The 18,101-nt window shown below is 41.2% G+C and overlaps 1 protein-coding gene, 1 non-coding gene and 1 pseudogene across 2 annotated transcripts; 2 read left to right on the forward strand and 1 right to left on the reverse strand.

Moving 5' to 3' along the window:
• Positions 1 to 4,022: 4,022 nt before the first annotated feature.
• Positions 4,023 to 4,244, reverse strand: LOC103734861 (ubiquitin-like protein 5). The gene has a single exon (XM_008833929.1). It carries the CDS (start codon positions 4,242 to 4,244, stop codon positions 4,023 to 4,025), a length of 222 nt encoding a protein of 73 aa, XP_008832151.1.
• A 1,169-nt stretch (positions 4,245 to 5,413) lies between these two features.
• Positions 5,414 to 5,576, forward strand: LOC115070535. The gene has a single exon (XR_003849689.1). It is a non-coding gene; the product is annotated as a U1 spliceosomal RNA (small nuclear RNA).
• Positions 5,577 to 9,556: 3,980 nt separating this feature from the next.
• LOC103734894 lies at positions 9,557 to 10,029 on the forward strand (annotated as a pseudogene).
• Positions 10,030 to 18,101: the final 8,072 nt, after the last annotated feature.

Genomic DNA, 18,101 nt, shown 5'->3' on the forward strand with positions numbered 1-18,101 from the left:
AGTTGTGATGCACCTGAGGACACTGATATCAGAGTGTCATTACACAGTTTTGAGGACACTGATATCAGAGTGTCATTAAACAGTTTTGAGGACACTGATATCAGAGTGTCATTACACAGTTTTGAGGACACTGGTATCAGAGTGTCATTACACAGTTTTGAAGCCAATACGTTGACAACTAAAGCTTTGCTTTTCATATGTGCATATAGAAATCTAGAATAAAATTTGAACAAAATGTCTGAGTATGGCACATGCCTGAAATTCCAAAACAGGAGGCCAAGGTCAACCTGGGCTACATAGTGAATCCCTGCTTAAAAAGAAACGAGCAAACCGGGCATTGTGGTGCACACGTTTAATCCCAGCACTTAGGAGGTAGAGACAGGCAGATCTCTGAGAGACAGAGGCTAACTTGGTCTATGTAGCAAATTCCAGGGGCTACAGGGAGGCACTGTCTCAAAAAAAAAGCATTATTGTGTTGGATAGCTTTAGTAGTCAACTTGACAACCTGGGGAGAGGGAACCTTAGTTGGGAAATTTCCTCTATGGATTGGGCTGTGGACATGTCTGTGAGGCATTTTCTTGATTGTTGAGTGATGTGGGAGGGCCTAGCTCACTGTGGGTGGTGCCACCCACTCCCGTGGGCAGGTGGTCCTGGGTTGTATAAGAAAACAGGTTGTGCACAGGCCAGGGGAACAAGCCAGTAAGCAGCGATACTCCATGCTCTGTGCTTCAGCTCCTGCCTCCAGGTTCCTGCCTTAAGTTCCTGCCCTGGCTCCCCTCCATGATGAACTGTAAGCTGTAAGGGTGAAATAAACCCTTTCCTCTACAAGTTGCTTTGGTCATGGTGTCACAGCAAGAGAGAAGCATATAGGACAATTATCAATCAGTAAAATAGACTGGTGTGCATTTGCTTCATGTATAAATTACACAACCACTGTTGCAAGAATGTTCAGAACATTCCTAATAAACTCTGTGGTACAGCTGACCTGTAAATATTTCCATATCGTCCATTAATCTTGCTAATTGGTGATCTGACAGCTGCTGGAACTCCTACGCCAAGGAACCACCAACCAGTATACCACATAGCAGGTACCTGGACAATGCCGAATACTTCCTCCACTGCTGCCTGGCATTGGGGTGGTTAGGTGTTCCTAGCAGCTGATATTTGAACACATGTCCTTTTGTCAGTGCCTTGCATGCTTTCTCTGATGAGGAGGTCAGTTATGTTTAATCCACAAAAGTTAGGAAAAGAAATGGATTATCAGTGGTTATCGTTCAGATTTCATTGTGGAAGAAGTTTGTGAAAACTGGAAACTCAACTCTAGCTCTACTAAACCTACACCACAATATCATTATTACTGTTATTATTGCAGTATTGATTATATAGTACTATGTATCATTAATTGCACTCAAGTCTTCATACATGCTAAGCAAATGCTTTAACACTAACTATATTCCCAAACTTCAAAAAATTTAGACTTTGAGGCAAGGCCCCATTAAGTTACCCAGACCAGCCTTGAATTTGTGATGCTTCTCCTTCAGCCTCCTAAGAAGCTGTGATTACAAGCATGTGCCATCATGCCCAGCAAACCAAAAATTTTTTAAGGCAACTTTTTTGTGTATGTGGAAGAATAGGATGGAATCAAGGGTTGTACATATGAGGTAATTGCTTTATCATCGAGTGATATCCCCATCCCTAATGCAACTATTAATAGTACTATTTAGTCTGAAGATCAAAAAATGGGACAAACACTAAATTGGATGAGGTGTGGGGCAATGAATGTCAGAGGCAGAGCTGTGAGGTACAGTCATTCTGGTTATACTTCTCTCTGGATTGTCATTTAAAAATATTTTTTATTGATTCTTTGAGAATTTTACACAATATATTTTTAATTAATTGATTAATTCATTAATTTTAATTTTATGTGTATGAGTGTTCTGCCTGCATGTATGTAAGTGCACCATGTATGTGCAATGCCTGTGGATGCCAGAAGAGGGCACATGATCCCCTGGAACTGAAGTTTTGGACAGTGAGCCACCATGTAGGTACTGAGAACCAAACCCAGGTCTTCTGCAAGAGCAGCCAGTGCTCTTAACCACTGAACCAGCTCTCCAGTCCCTTCATACAATGTATTTTGATCTTATTCAGACCCACTTCATCTCTGTCCCCACTTTACTACCCCTCTGACTTCATGCCCTCTATTATTATTTTTAAGGCCTATTGAGTCTAATTTGTTCCCCAAATTCTCCTGGGTGTGGGTCCACCTCAGAGTCTGATCAACCTACATGGCATCACACCCTTAAAGAAAACTGAGTCTCTCTCTCCAGCAGCTATCAATTGCCAATAGTTCCTCAGCCAGGGCTGAAGCTTTTTGCCCACTTCCTCCATCCGTGCTGGAATTTTATCTGACTTCAGCTTGAGCAGGATGTGTGCATGCTGTCACAAGCTCTGTGAGTTCATGTATGCAACTTCCCTCTTGTGTCTGGACAATATGGTTTCCTTGTATTCATTCACCACCTGTTACTCTTACCTTTCAACCCCCTCTTTTGAAATGATCCCCGAGCCTTGGGAGGAGAGGATGTGAAATACGTGTTCTATTTAGGGCTGAGCACTCCGAAGTCTCTAATACTCTGTACATTGACCAGTTGTGGGTTTCTGTGTTAATCACCATCAAAAGCGAAAAGAACCTTGGTTCCCTTCAATAATTCCACATAGTCTTGACCGATTTCCTAGAGTAACATATGATGATAATGATTAGCTACTGATCCAGTTAATTACACTGTCTTCCTTAAAATGTTCTTTCTTCTGGCTTCTGGGAGTTTTTCCCTTAACCCTAGTGTTCCTCCTCTTGCCCCAAGTCTAAATGTTAGTACACTTCAGAGCTCCACCCTGGACCAACTTCTAATCTCAATCTTCATTCTTTTCCTATGAGATTGCATTTAGTTCCTTGGTTTTAAACTTTATTTTTATTAATGTAGAAACTCAGACATGGTCAAAATGCAGAAAATAAGTGTCCGTGGAGTGCTCAGCCAAAATGGTAAATTTACATCACACTTCCAACCCCCAAGGCTCCGGGGCCATCATAGAAGAAAGGTTGGAAAAACTGCAAAACCAAGAGATTTGGGATGATCAGGGCAGAACAGTGTTTTCTTCACTTTACAGTACTGCAGCACTCATGAATTCACAGCAACTGTGGTTGCCTGCAATAAGATCAAGCCAGTCAACTTTCCAGCATGGAGTGGGGAGGAGCTCCCCAGGCCTCTATCTTAGCAGAAGTCAGTTGATGGCTTCTGGGGGAGGGAGAGTCTGTTTTCTTGAAGGGTGTGGCCCCTTGTGGGTTGACCATAGTCCAGTGGATGATCCCATAGCCAGGAGTGTATGGGCAGCACAGATTCAACTCAATAGATTATTTTTTTAAATGACAACGCAAAGTTAGGAGGGGTAGGGGTGGATCCGTTGTGAATTAAGGAAAAGAGTGGGGGTGAATGTGATCAAAATACATTTATGCACGTATGAAATTCTCAAAGAATTAATAAAATAAATTAAAAATCAAATTCTATACTAGTCAGTTCTAAATCTCCATGCGTAGCTTGAGCTTCTCCTTTGTGTCCCAGCTTCATGGAATATTTCATATATCCACTTGGATATTTCATAGACAGTTCAGACTTAACATGGCTATAAAGAACTATTGCTTGGGTTTGAATCCTGGGTGTGACCTTTTTGAATCTTGGGTGTAACATGGGTCACCTCTTTTAACTTTCCTTATCTCTTAAGATATGCTAAGTTTACATGAACCTTATGAAGTTTTGTTAATCCATGTAAACCTCAAAATGATATTTGACACATATTACATATTCCATGTAACTATTGTTATGTCTGTCCCATTTTTTAGACATGTTTTTTCCACACAAGGTTTTTTATTCACATGACTTGTTAATAAAAACCATCCATACAGTGTGTCAGATCATGGTGGGAGAGTTGGGCAGGACTGAGGGAGAAGGATGGGTTGGGGGGAATGAGCTTTACTGGTAATAAAGCTCCAGGTTCATCATATCATGGATTGCATAGTCTTCCAGAGATACGTGGTCCTTAAAAGTTGTGTACCACTTCTTTAGCACTATCTTATTCCAACAAATGCCAGTCTGGGCTGCGATCAGTTTCTTCAAGTCCCAGATGGTGTCATCGGTGTTGCACTTGATGCGCACTTTCTTCCCCAGATGGTCGTTACAAACCACCTCGATCATTGTGACTGGAGATCAGCAGCTCCAAGTCCATCATCTGAGTTGAGGGACCCCAGGCAGCTGCTCCTCCTCCCCTTCTGGCCTGTAGGCTGGAGCCCCAGGCGCCCCGACTTCAACTCCTTTAATCCCTGACCTCATGGATTTATTTTTATTAATGTGGGCAGTATGTACACATGAGTGCAGGTTTCCTCAGATGCCAGAAAAGAGTGTTGGATACTGTGGAGCTGGATTTATAGATGGCTGTAAACTGTCTCATGTGGGTACTGAGAACTGGACTCGGGTCCTCTGGAAAAATAGGAAGCACTCCTAACTGCTGAGTCATCTCTCCAGGCCCTATTATTTTGTCTGGTTAGTCCTCTCCAGTCTGAACTAGAATAGAAACTCCCTGAGGACAGAGCAATATCTATCTCCTTCATCACATTGTGGCTGGCCCATAATAGGTGCTCTATAAACATTTGTTGAGTTGAACCAATGAATGTAAGCATAAATGAATGAATGAATGAACACATGATCTTATTCAGAGGCCTTGAAACAAAATTTTCTGTTTCTCTTTCCAACTGTGCTTTACACAGGAAGTTCCTGAGAGAAATGTAGAGAGTAGTTGTGCTCTGTGGGAGGTTAGATGGAGTATAAATGACCTAACGTAGGTGACCACTAACTGCATACAGTATTGTACCACAATAGCTTCTCTCTTCTGTGTGATGTCCCTTTGCTTGTTTGGGGGTTTGATGAAGTCTATGAACCCTTACATAGAATTATATATATAATTTTTTTTAAATCTTTTTTTGAGACAGGGTCTCGTTGTAGCCCCAGCTGTCCTGGAACTCACTATGTAGACCAGGCTGGCCTTGAACTCACAAAGATCCGCTTGCCTCTGCCTCCCAAGTGCTGGGATTAAAGGCGTGTGCCACCACGCCTGGCCCAGAATAATATTTTTAATACACAAGATAAAATGCATTAGATTACAAATGAAACCAATTATATAAGTATACGATTATCTAAATATTTGTTAAGAAATGTGTGATATAAGGGCCAAGTATGATGGCTCATGTATGTAATGCCCACACTTAGAAGGCAGGGGCAGAAGATTACCACAAATTCAAGATCATCTTGGTCTACATATCAAGTTCTAGGTCAGCTGGGGATACATAGACTATTTCAAAAGACATGTCATAGATACCTGGCAGGGTAGATATGTGATCACAAAGATGGCTTCCCCAAGATGAGTCTTATCCATTGCATTCCGGAAGTGCTGACTCCTGCAATTTCCCCAAATGTGGGAAACTCCACTGCATAATTTATGGTAGTCGGGGGCTGAGTTTTCTCTCTCCCATTAAAAAATTGTGATATAGGGGCTGGAGAGATAGCTCAGTGGTTAAGAGCACTGGATGCTCTTGCAGAAGACCTGGATTCAGTTCCCAGCACCCACATGGTGGGTAAGAACCATCTATAACTTCAATTCCATGGGATCTGACTTACTCTTCTCTGTGGGCACTGCATGCACCTGTAGTGCAAAAACACTTACACACATAAAATAGAAACAATAAATTTAAAAGTGTGATATAATAATGCAGTGTTTCCCTATTAACACATTAAATACCAAGATATAAAGAAAGATTTAGAAAGCAATAGTCAGTCCTAGGGCTGACAATGTAGCTTGATGGTAGAGGGCTTGACTTGAATGCTTGAGGCCCTAGGTTCACTTCCCAGCACCACACACGCACACACACACACACACACACACACACACACATACACACACACACATATTTGTAAACACGTGTAAGTGTAGGTAAAGTAAAAAAAAATTAGAAAAGAGACCAAGAGAAGGTAATACTAGCTGATGAGGAAGGATGGAGGATGGACAAAATGACTCATGGGACATGAAAGAGGAATAGAGTGTGTGGGGTAACCAGGGAGGAATGTAGCTAGCAAGGGGTGGGGGAGATGTGAGGGAGAAGCACAGAAATATACTTTGCTTGAAAATGTCATAATGATAAGACATTATATGCTAATTAAAAAATAAAAACACAAAAAAGTAACAGGCCTGAAGTATTGATCAACAAAAAACATATTTCAGGAGACCCATGATAATAGCAATGTGATATGAAACACAAAACATAGCTATGGTTTCTATTGGTGACTAAGTCACAGGTGTTCACTAATTCTGTTGCAGTTTGTGTCTGTATTCATGATTTAAGAAAATCCTAAATTTTGGTTAGAGATTAGTTTAAATGAACATGCTCTATTTTTCCTATCACACTTTCTACATTCTCTGAACTCTATGGACACAGAAAGGCCACATTATTTCTGTTACTCAGGGTCCCATTCAGATCGCCCTTTCTGTACTACATTTCCTCAGCACTTAATGGATGATTCGCTGTATGTGATGGTGATTGATTGGTGTGTTCAAGAACAGAATCTTACGTATGTCTTGATGGTGTGTGTCTTTGGTTCCTTTCCTGCTGAGATTGCTGTCTATCTCTGCCATCTGCGTTCCACCATTGAGGTTGCTGACCGGATCATTTCTTCCTCCAGAGTTTGCAACAGTGAGGGTGTTCCATCTAGATTTGTGGAATGCTTTTTGATGCTCCATCCTCTACTGGGTTCTCAAATAGACCTTGCAGAAGAAGCATTGGGGATGCTTCGTAAACATGCCCTAACCACACAGATTTTGCTGAGTACACAGGGAGGGGAGGCTTAACTAGCATTTGTAAACAAGCACTATCCAGGGATAGAGGGAGACAGTGCGTGAAGATCTGGCTTTCTCAGCCCATTGTGAGACATTCAGATGGCAATACTCATGCCACACTGTCTTGTGGATTTGACCAGGGTCTTTTGAGTTTGCATTGACATTCAGCCTTTTCCTTTTGCCTCATCTGGCTTTGCACCCCTTCTTTTCATAGATATTAATCTCTAAACACACATCTCATACCTCAAATTCCACCTTAGCATCTGCTTTTGCAAAACCCAACTTGTGACAAGCCACTTCCTGCCCTTTTAGGAACTACAGCTTATGTATATCAAGTCCAAGATGTTACATCTGGGCAAGCTTGCATGCTTCCTTATAACTCAGTGCCAGGAAGCCAGGTCTCCCACACCAGCCTACACTTGGTAGAGGTCCCACAGCCACAGAAAAGGCTGCATTTGTTGAGTTGGAGGATATAAATTAAAGAGGGCTTCAGGGAGTGAGCTGGGTTTGGGCTGAACACTTGGAAGTAAGGGAGGGGAAAAGGGATGCTAACTAACAGCAGCTTAGCCTTGTGTTTCAGACTCTCTGCTAGGAACTTTAGTTGCTTCATTTCCTTCATGCTCTTCTCACTAGGACACTGTGATATAGCTGGTTCCACCACGAACAATAATAAAAAAAAAAAGTACCCCTGATTACATTGTGTTGTTTATGATGTTTTGTGTGTGATGGTTTGAATGAGAATGTTGCCCATAGGCTCCAAGTGTTTGAATACTCTATCCTCAGTTGGTGGAAGTGTTTTGGGAAGTTTTCGGTAGAGGAAGCACATCACTGTGGGCAGGCTTTGAGAATTCACAGCTTTGCCCACTTCCTGCTTGTCCCCTCTCTGCTTCCTGTGCATGCTTGAAGATCTGAGGGCTTAGTTTTCTGCTCTGGCTGCCTCCTGCCATGTCTCCCTGGCTTATGATGGTCTCTTAATCCTCTGGAACCGTAACTCCAATAAACTCCCTTCTGTAAGTTGCCTCGGTCATGGTGTTTTAACACAGCAACAGAAAAGTAATGCAATCAGGTGCTGTTCTGATCCTTCATAATCACTATTAGCTCTTGACTCTTAAAAGCCCTCAGAGCCTGGGAAGCTTTCACTCTTATGACACTCATCAACTTCCTAACCTCTTCCTTTATGTAGTACCAGAGTTGATGGAGTTCAGTTAGAATCAACTTTTGTGATTCTCATTCTCTTGGCAATTCTATCCAAAATAGATTGTGAACAGCAGCCTATGTTTGAGGCCCAGCTACAGTCAGGTGTCGACCAAATGGTCCTTCCTTCACATCCTTTGCTGACACTGCTTCACTCTGGAACTCTGTACAGAAGTAGAGACTTAGAAAAAATAAGGAACTCCCCTCAACATGCACAACTGGTAACAGCAAGTGGCATTCTTTGAATTTAGACCTATACCACCCTGTTGACTTAGCCAGGAATCTTCACTCCTATGTTGTTACTGTCTACCTCTCTATAATAGGTTTTCATTTTTATTTGGTTGTTGTTCTTGTTTGTTTGGTTTTGTCTTTTTTGGGGTCTTTTTGAGAGAGGGTCTCCCTGTAGCCCCACCTGGAACTCACTATGTAGACCAGGCTGGCCTTGAACTCACAGAGCTCTGCTTGCCTCTGCTTCCTGAGTGCTAGGATGAAAGGCATGCACCACCATGCCCAGCTATTTGGTTGTTTTAAGATAGGGTCTCATATCGTGCAGGCTTAAACTCACTATATAGCTAAGTATGAGCTTGAACTTCTGATCCTCCTGTCTCCACCTTAGGAATGCTGGTATTACAGGTATGTGCCACCATGCCCAATTTATTAAGTGCTGGAGATCAAACTCAGAGCTTTGTGCATGTTAGGGAAGCACTCTGCCAACTGAGCTACATCTCCAGATCAATGATTTGTTTCTTTTCCTTTCTGTGTTTTGGGGAAGTGGAGGTGAGGTAGTTTGTAATAGCATCTCACTTTAATCCAGGCTGGTCTTGACTTTGGGATCTTCCTGCCTCTGCCTCCCAAATGCTGGAATTACTGGCATGACCATTTCCTGTGTCTTTCTTTCTACTGAGGCATGTTGACATGTTTTCTTTGTTGTCACAGCTACCAAGGAAAAAAACAGCTCTTACCTCAAAGGAAAAAAGAGATAGTTTCTTCTGGAAACAACTATAAATGACTACAGCCCTGGAACACAGATTCAGGTTGCCCCAAATACCATATTCTCACAAACTAACAGTTTCATGAGGTTTTTATAGCTACAACATCAAACAAAATAATAAATCAGATACTTTTCAAACATATCAGTGGAAATATCAGGTAGGCAGGTTATAGCAAAAGAGGTTTCAGGGGGCTACAGAGATGCCTCAGCAGTTGAGAGCACTGGCTGTTCTTGCAGAGGACCCAGGTTCAACTCCCAGCACTGACATGGTGGCTAAAAACCATCTGTAACTCCAGTTCTATGGGATCTGACTCCCTCTACTGATCTCCACGGACATTGCATGACACGGGTGCACTTACCTGCACACAGGCAATACACATACACATAGAAATAAAATTAATAAATAAGAGTTCGGAGTGAGCGAGCAGGAGGCTGTTGGATGGCAGTAGTGGAGCAATGCCTAAATTAAAGGAACTTGTTTCTTCGAGCTCTTCAGACAGCGATTCTGACAGTGAAATTGAAAAAAAATGTTAAAGAGGAAAAAGCAAGTTGCTCCAGAAAAACCTGTAAAGAAACAAAAGCCTGGTGAAACTTCGAGAGCTTTGGCCTCTTCCAAGCAGAGTAGCAGCCGCAGAGATGACATGTTTCAGATTGGGAAAATGAGGTACGTTAGTGTTCAGGACTTTAAAGGGAAAATTCTAATTGATATTAGAGAATATTGGATGGACTCAGAAGGTGAAATGAAGCCAGGAAGAAAAGGTATTTCTTTAAATATGGAGCAGTGGAGCCAGCTGAAGGAACAGATTTCTGACATTGATGATGCAGTAAGAAAACTAAAATCTGAGCCATCTCAAACTTGTACTGTTCTAGTTGTTTTAATCTGTCTTTTTACATTGGCTTTTGTTTTCTAAATATTGTTTTCCAAGCTGTTGTATATTTGGATTTCAGAACAATTTGTAAGATGAATACTTTTTTATATCCATTATTAAAAATATTCTGAGTTAAAACATTAAAAAATAAAATACCTTTTAAAAAAGAGGTTTCAGGTGCTCTCCTATGACATTCTTATGTTTTGAGTTGCTAAATTAATATATCCTAGATGTCACTTGAGAGCCATCAGGATGTTAGGTCACACATAGATAGATGGGCAGTGAATGGTTATTATGTGGGTTAAAGATAGCTCAAGACAAGTTGGCTTTGGATTTGCAACATTTCAACTCTCCACAGCCAAGATGTTAGTCAATTAGCGTTGTAGATGTTTAACATATGTGTGGCTTTTTTCCCTTGGAAAGTTCAGTTCCCATAACAATAGCAAATAAAACATTAATGGAATATCCTGATAAACTTTTCAAGTAAAAGCATGTTCCTTCATTTCTAGAAATTTAAGGTTTTAAAATAAATAAGTTACCTAATGAAAAATAGATGTCATTTTTTTTAACTATTCATTGAAATATATTTTAGTATTTGATGTTAGTTTCTTAAAAGCTTAATGTTTGTTATTGAATCCTGGGAATGTGCCCATTTTGAAATTGGCTTTGTTGATATGTAAGTTACACATGTTTAGAGTGCACAGTTTGGTAAGAGTGACGCAGGAAACGGTGGTGGTGTGTCTGTGGGTCCACGCAAATCATCTACTGGAGCATTCTTAAGTCCCTGGTGCCAAAGCCCGGAAAGAAGCTGGGTTTCTGGGCATGTTCATGCTTGCATACAGGATGCCAAGAGAGTAGGTACGCTGGAGAAAGACTTCAAAGCACCTGCTGCCAGTAAAGTCAGGAGCAGCAACTTTAGACTTAAGGAGGACGCTTTATTGCTCTTTTCTCAGAAGGGCCATAATTAACTGGTATGGCTTGAAAGTGGCTCTTGGCGCCAAAGCCAAGAATAAAGCAGCATACCACCGTAAAAAACAAACTGCATTGAAAGGCCAGGCCTGCAGGGGGAGAAAGCTCCTGGAGGAATGCCTAGAAAGCTCCGAAGCCTCCAGTCATAGGCTCAAAGTACAATAGTCACTTTGCTGACCAAAGTCGCCTTGACCGCTGGCCGCAAGCGCGGCCTCCCACAGCTGCGGGTAGAGACCTGGAACGCTGGAGACACAAAAGGCCGATGTCTCTGCGGAGCCTGTGGCTCGCAACCCAAACCCACGTGCCCAAAGGCGCGCCGATATCACCAGGGTTGTGCCCAGGGGCGAAAGTAAAGGGCACCCTAAACCCCACGCTCCCCAGCCCTTAACAGTGGCCCAAGGAGGGTGGAGGAGGCGGGAGGTAACCCTGGCTTCTCAAGTTTCATTTTTATGAAACTATTCACGTGATTGTCCAACTCCTGACTCAGCGATTTCAAACAGCTGTCTTTAATTTCTTGGTTTGTCATTACCGCCTTCCTCTTTTTCTTTTACGGTTCTGCCTACCAATTTTGAACATTTGAAAGGGGATTTTCTTATTCCACACAATGTACAAACGACTTGGAACGTTTAAAAATAAAAGTCAGGGAGCTGGAGAGATGGCTCAGTGGTTAAGAACACTGGTTGTTCTTGCAGAAGACCGGGTTTCGGATTCCAGCACCCACATGGAAGCTAACAACTGTCTGTAACTCCAGTTCCAAGGGATTGGATGACCTCTTTTGTCCTGTGCAGGCACTGAACGACACGGGTGCACTTACCTACATGCAGGCAATACACTCATACACATAAAATAAAAATAGTAAATAAAATATTAAAAAAATAAAATAAGACTTGAAAGGCAGGAGTGGTGGTCATGTTTGCAATTCTCAATACTCAATAGCTATTTAGGATCGCGAGTTAGAGGACCAGTGTGGGGCACACAGTGAGACCCCGTCTATAAAAAAGAAGTCAAGACTATTTAAAATTGAAATTAGTGGGGCTGGAGAGATAGCTCAGCCTAGCCCTTAAGAACACTTGCTCTAACCCCAGAAGACTGGGGTTCAATTCCCGACACGGACATGGAGGCTAACAACCATAATACCAACTCCAGGTATCCAACACCCTCTCCCAGACTCGGTGGGAATTGCAGGCACATGGTGCACTTACATGCAGGCAAAACATTCATATACATGCAAAATAAATAAATAAATAATAAATAAATAAATGCAATTCAAATTAGCTACTTCATTTAGTCTAATTTATTTCAAACCTACAAAATGTTAAGGTGGGTTTTAAAAATAATCATGTGGCTCACTTTCCGGGGAAGCAATGGCCACACATCTTACTCTTCTACCTTAATTCTGGATTATTATAGACTGTTTTTGCTTTCCTCTGGTTACACTGATGAATAAAGCCATGTTTATTAATATAGAAATTGATAAAGTTGTTTATAATGTACATGATAACTTGATATGTGGGTATTTTTAGTATTTACATATTTTTAATGTTTATACATTATATTTGATAAAATATTTAAAATTAATAAATAAAATTTAAACATATCTTTCATTTCATCACAATACTTGCATTTTTCAATTTAATTAATAACTTAATTTTTTTCTGTGGTACTGAGACAATTGAACCCAGGGCCTCTTCACATGGTTGACAAGTACTCTACAACTGTTCTACACCCTAGCTCACTTTTAATGGTCAGTTCATTAATGGTCCATTTTATGAATTCTACATGGATCACTTAATCCCAGTTCCTCCGTTTGCGTGTGTGTTTCACTTGAACAAACTATTAAAATAGCCCTGTAGTGAATCTTTCCTATGAAGTGAGATATCCTTTGAAATGTTAATAGGCACTGCCAAACTGAGCCTACTTTTATAAGTTTGAATTCTCATTTATTGGAGTCAGAGTTTGCTTGAACACCTATATCTTACTTTTGAGGTTTTCCTACAAATGTAGGCTTAACAACCCCACGAAATTATTCTAAATATCTTTCATACTTCTCCATAGTTTTTCAACAATGTATATATCCGTAAGTACCCAGATTGTGTGAAAAGGGTGATTTAACTCCCTCCCAATGAATAGAGGTGACAAAGGGAAAGTGGGTATTCATTAGCATAACAACTAGGGTAGAGGCATGGAGGGAAAGACCAAGAATAAGGAAAGTTAAGGAAAATGAAAGGCAGTGTACCTGCCTCCATGTGTTTATAGCCTAGCTAGCTGAAATGAAATCAAACATGTCTGCAGCATCTGGACCGGCAGATTCTAAGACCCACAGTGTTGTTCTTCTGCAGCCCTATGCTAGGATCTGGTCTAAAATAGACAGAGAGAAGAAAAAGTGATCCAACAGTACTTTCTGAGTATCATCTATTTATCATTCATTGTTCTTGGTTCTTCAGATTAGTATCAGTAAGCAGAAAACATAATAGTGTTATTTTATGTTAGGAGATAAGTGCTATAAAATAGGAATGGGGAATTTGAAAATGTGTGTGTATGTATTTGGGGGCATTGGGGGATCAATATTAAATAGGATAGTCATTAAGAAAGTGACAGTTTGCAATGAGACCATAGTACCCTTGGCCCTGGGTATGATTTTGACAATCATAAGTCATTTGAAAAGAATAGACTTATTAAAGAAAACTCAGGAAAAAGAAAGAAAGAAAGAAAGAAAGAAAGAAAGAAAAAGGAAAGAGTAGGTACATGATTCCTAAATTCCCCAGCAAGGCTGCAAACTGAGCAGCTTCTGAGAAGCACAGAAGATACTAGAAGATGCTTTTCAGTTTGCTTCTTAAAATGTGAAGCACAAGCTGGGCGTGGTGGCGCACGCCTTTAATCCCAGCACTCAGGAGGCAGAGGCAGGTGGATCTCTGTGAGTTCAAGGCCAGCCTGGTCTACATAGTGAGTTCAAGGACAGCTAGGGCTACAGGGAGACCCTGTCTCAAAAAAAAAAGACAAAAAAATGTGAAGCACAGAAGGGGGTGCCCAAGATCCTAGAAAATGGTACCAAGGCTGCAAAATGCCCCAAAGTCATTGTCCAGACTTGCAGTTTCCAGGAGAAAGAGAAATCTGGTCTTGAGACTATTGCGAACCCACATGAGCCCATACGCTGGACATTTCTTTTCTTTTTTCTTTTTTTTTTTTGAGACAAGATCTCAATATGTAGCTCTGGATGGCCTTGAGCTCACTATGTAGATCAGGTTGGCCACAAACTCACAAAGATCCCCGTGCTTCTACTTCTGGAGTGCTGGGATTAAAGGCATGCACCACCACCCCAGCTACCACTAGATTTTTTTATTTTGGCCTTTTTGAGACAGAGTCTTCCTGTAGCCCCAGCTGGCCTGGAACCTACTATGTAGACCAGGCTGGCCTTGAACTCACAGAGATCTGCCTGCCTCTGCCTCCCGAGTGCTGGGATTAAAGGTGTGCGCCACCATGCCCAGCAAGATTCTTTTAAGTGAAAGAAAATAAAAATAAAAATAAAACAAAAAAACCCTTTATTTCCTTTCAACATGTTCTAAATGTCAACTTCCAGGATAAAATGATCAAAGACACTGCTTTTCGTATAAAAACCACAAGTTTTGGAGGTTGAGAGATGAATTTACATTAAAAATAAACAACAAGGAGCTGGAGAGATGGCTCAGCGGTTAAGAGCACTGTTCTTGCAGAGGACTGGGGTTTGATTCCTGGCACCCACATGGTGGCTAACAACCACCAGTAAGTCCAATTCCAGGGGATCTGACCTCTTCTGACCTCCTCGGGCATTGCACGACATTGGGTGCACCTACCTACATGTAAGCAATACACTCATACATATAAAATAAAAATAATAAAATATTTTAAAAAACCCCACACTTTTCCATTGCACATTCATCAAATCAGTACATACTGAGTGTCTTAAAGCAATGCAAATTTATTATATCATTCTGGAAGCCCACCATCTTAAGCCCATTATCTTAATCTTCCTTCTGGAGACTCTTGGGGAACATTAGTCTGTTTTCTAGCTTTTGGGGTGTGGTCCTTGGCTCACAGCCCCTTCATCTTCCAAGGGACCCATGGTTGGTACAGTCTTGTTATCCGGAAGTCTCCAGTTTCCTCTGGTCTCTATCCCAGTAGCAGTCTTCTTATGCTCCTAAGAGAAAAAAATTCAGATGTAAAACAGTAGTCGATCAAGCAGTCAGGAGTTTAATTATAACAAGTGAGGAAGCAAGAATACACTCCAGAAAATCTTTAGAAAAAGAGCAAGCTGCTGAGCTAAGCAGCAAGGGCTCTGATCCTAGCAGGCTGGGGACTTCCACTTCTCCTTTCCCTGCTGTCATCTCCCTTGTGCCTTCCTTAGGGTGGGCGCTTCTAGAAAGAGTGTGTTTTCCTCAGAAGCCCTTTTTAACCAGAATGCAGTCTTAGTCAATGTATGAGATGCAAGAATATCTAGAGGGATTTAAGTACCCCCAAAACTAAAAAGTTTATTTAGGAGTGGGCTTAGAGAGATGGCCCAGGGGTTAAGTGAAATGGCTGTTCTTTCAGAGGACCCTGGTTCAGTTCCCAGTACCCACACGGCAGCTAACAACTGTCTATAACTCTCATTCCAAGGGATCTGATAGCCTCTTCTAATCTCCATTAGCATTGCATGTACGTGGAGTACTTACACACCTGCAGGCAAAATACCCATACACACGAAATAAAAAAAAAATAAATTGTAAAAATTAAAACAAAAGCTGGGCATGGTGGCACCCACCTTTAATCCCAGCGCTTGGGAAGCAGAGGCAGGCAGATCTCTGTGAGATCGAGGCCAGCCTGGTCTACATAGTGAGCTCCAGACCAGCTGGGGCTACAGGGAGACCCTGTCTTAAAAAGACCAAATAAGCCCGGCATGGTGGTGCACGCCTTTAGTCCTGGCACTCAGGAGGCAGAGGCAGGCAGATCTCTGTGAGTTGAGAACCCCAGAATTATTCTCAGTGTATTGGTTTATGCAATCTCAGCACTCAGGAGGTAGAGGTTAGCCTTGGGTATATGAGACCTTGTCTCAAATCAAGACTCCGATTTAGAGGATAAATACATTTCATATATATGAATTTGACCTAAGATCATTAATTGCAGTTTAATATTCTGTACCTATTTCCTTCAAATTGAAACATTTCTTCTTGGAAGGAAGGAAAAGTGTTCATAAGAGTCAGGAAGCTAGAGAACATTAGGAGACTCAGGAAGCTCCTCCCAAGATTATGTGAGCAATAAACAATTGCTGGGGTGGGGAAGTCTTTTGTGGAGCCCTTTGCAAATTGGTCAGGGAGCTCCATGGATGTAGATTTTGTGAGTTGTGACCCAGGCTTGGGTAAAATTTTCAGTGGTGCAGCTGGCCAAGTATCACTTGTGCTTCTGTAAGTAACCTCAACAAACTCATTGGCTCACCAACCTAGACCTAGGTGGAATCATTTCTTTGGTCTGTAGACCTTTGTTCACAGGGTAAGTCAGAAAACAAAATTATAATATAGTGCATCGTAATATATTAGTTTATTTTTCTTTTAATTAAAAAATTAAAATTTTATGTGTATGAGTATTTTGCCTTCATGTATGTAAGTGCACCATGTGCATGCAATGCCCTCAGAGGCCAGAAGAGGGCATTGGAGTCCCTGAAACTGGAGTTACAGATGGTTACTAACTGCCTTCTGGGTGCAGGGAACCAAACCTGAATGGGTCCACAGGAAGATCAGCCAGTGCTGTTAACTGCTGGACCATCTCTCCAGTCCCTAGTATATTTTTCAAAAGAAGAAAATGATTCTTTCAGCTTTCATGAATAGTTAATAAATATAAATTTAAGATACTCACCATGGTATTTTGATGGCTTTTTTTCCTCCACCTTCATTTCATTTTGCTCTCTCTCTCTTTTTTGTGTCTTTTTTTTTTCCAGAGCTGAGGAATGAACCACTGAGCTAAATCCCCAAGCCCTCCCTCTTTTTTTTTTAAGGCTGAAACTTAGTTTTACTGAGCTTTTAAAATTTCATACAATATTTCCCACTCACATCCAGATCCCCTACCCCATCCACGCAGGACACTATATAATTACATTCTACATATTTAATTTGGTCCTTTGTAATTAAGTGTAACAATGAACTGTGTAAATGAAGAGAATGAAGATAAAGTGTTGTAACTTTTGAATAATTAGGAACCCAAGAAGGAAAAGAAAGAGAAAATTGGTAGAAGCAGTCTTTAAGGAAAACAGAGGGGATGGAATCATCTAGGCTTAATGAAGTACGTTCTTCTACAAAAACAGGAAGCTCAGAAACACTGATGAGATCAACTGTATGGAGAAGCAACTAAAAGACACCTAGAACAACCTTCCATAAAACAAAGATAAAGAGGAACTCTAAAAGTAGATTCACTATCACTGTGTGGGTGCTGTGACTCAAACCTGGGTCCTTTGAAAGTGCAATCAATGCTCTTTTTTTCAAATAAATAATTTATTGAGAATTTCATACATGCATATAAGGTGTTTTGATCAAATCCATACCCACTCCCTCTGCACCAACTCCTCCCATATCTCCCCATCACTTTTTTTCTGATAACTTCATGCACTCTTTCTTCTTTGATTTATTTTTATGGGGCTTTTGGCTACTCTAAGATTCCCTCGTCTGAAGAGGTAAACCTAAAATCTTTTAAGGATTAGATACAAGCTCCCAAATAATTTTGACCTTTATGGCTTTTGGAACAGAGTATGTTGCTAAGAGGCCCAAGGACATTTTGACTTTTAGCCAAGAAACTGGCTCTTTTCACCCCAACTGCCTAACCAGTTCCTACCTCCTATTCTTATCACAACATCCTCTGAGAGGTTACCCAAATTGCCAATAGGGAATCGGGACTCAGACTGTTCTGGCTTCTTCCATGCTGAACAGGGGCACAGAGTGAGGCAATTGGGGTACCCCTTCAGTGGGTCTATCTAAAAGACTCCCAAATTTCATATCTCCTATCTCTAAGGGGAAAAGAAAGTCCTTGACTGGTGAATAGGAGATGTGAAGGAGAAGTAAAGGCAAGAGTAATTAGCATTACAAGTTCTAGACAGGGAACTAGAAAAAAGTCAGAACAGGGCAATTTTCAAATGTTCATATGAG

The sequence above is a fragment of the Nannospalax galili genome, unplaced genomic scaffold, assembly GCF_000622305.1.
Source record: "Nannospalax galili isolate Female #2095 unplaced genomic scaffold, S.galili_v1.0 scaffold75, whole genome shotgun sequence".
Lineage (NCBI taxonomy): Eukaryota > Metazoa > Chordata > Mammalia > Rodentia > Spalacidae > Nannospalax > Nannospalax galili.

Excerpts from the sequence above, each read along its gene's own strand:
- LOC103734861 (XM_008833929.1), bottom strand. The coding sequence starts at position 4,244 with ATGATCGAGGTGGTTTGTAACGACCATCTGGGGAAGAAAGTGCGCATC.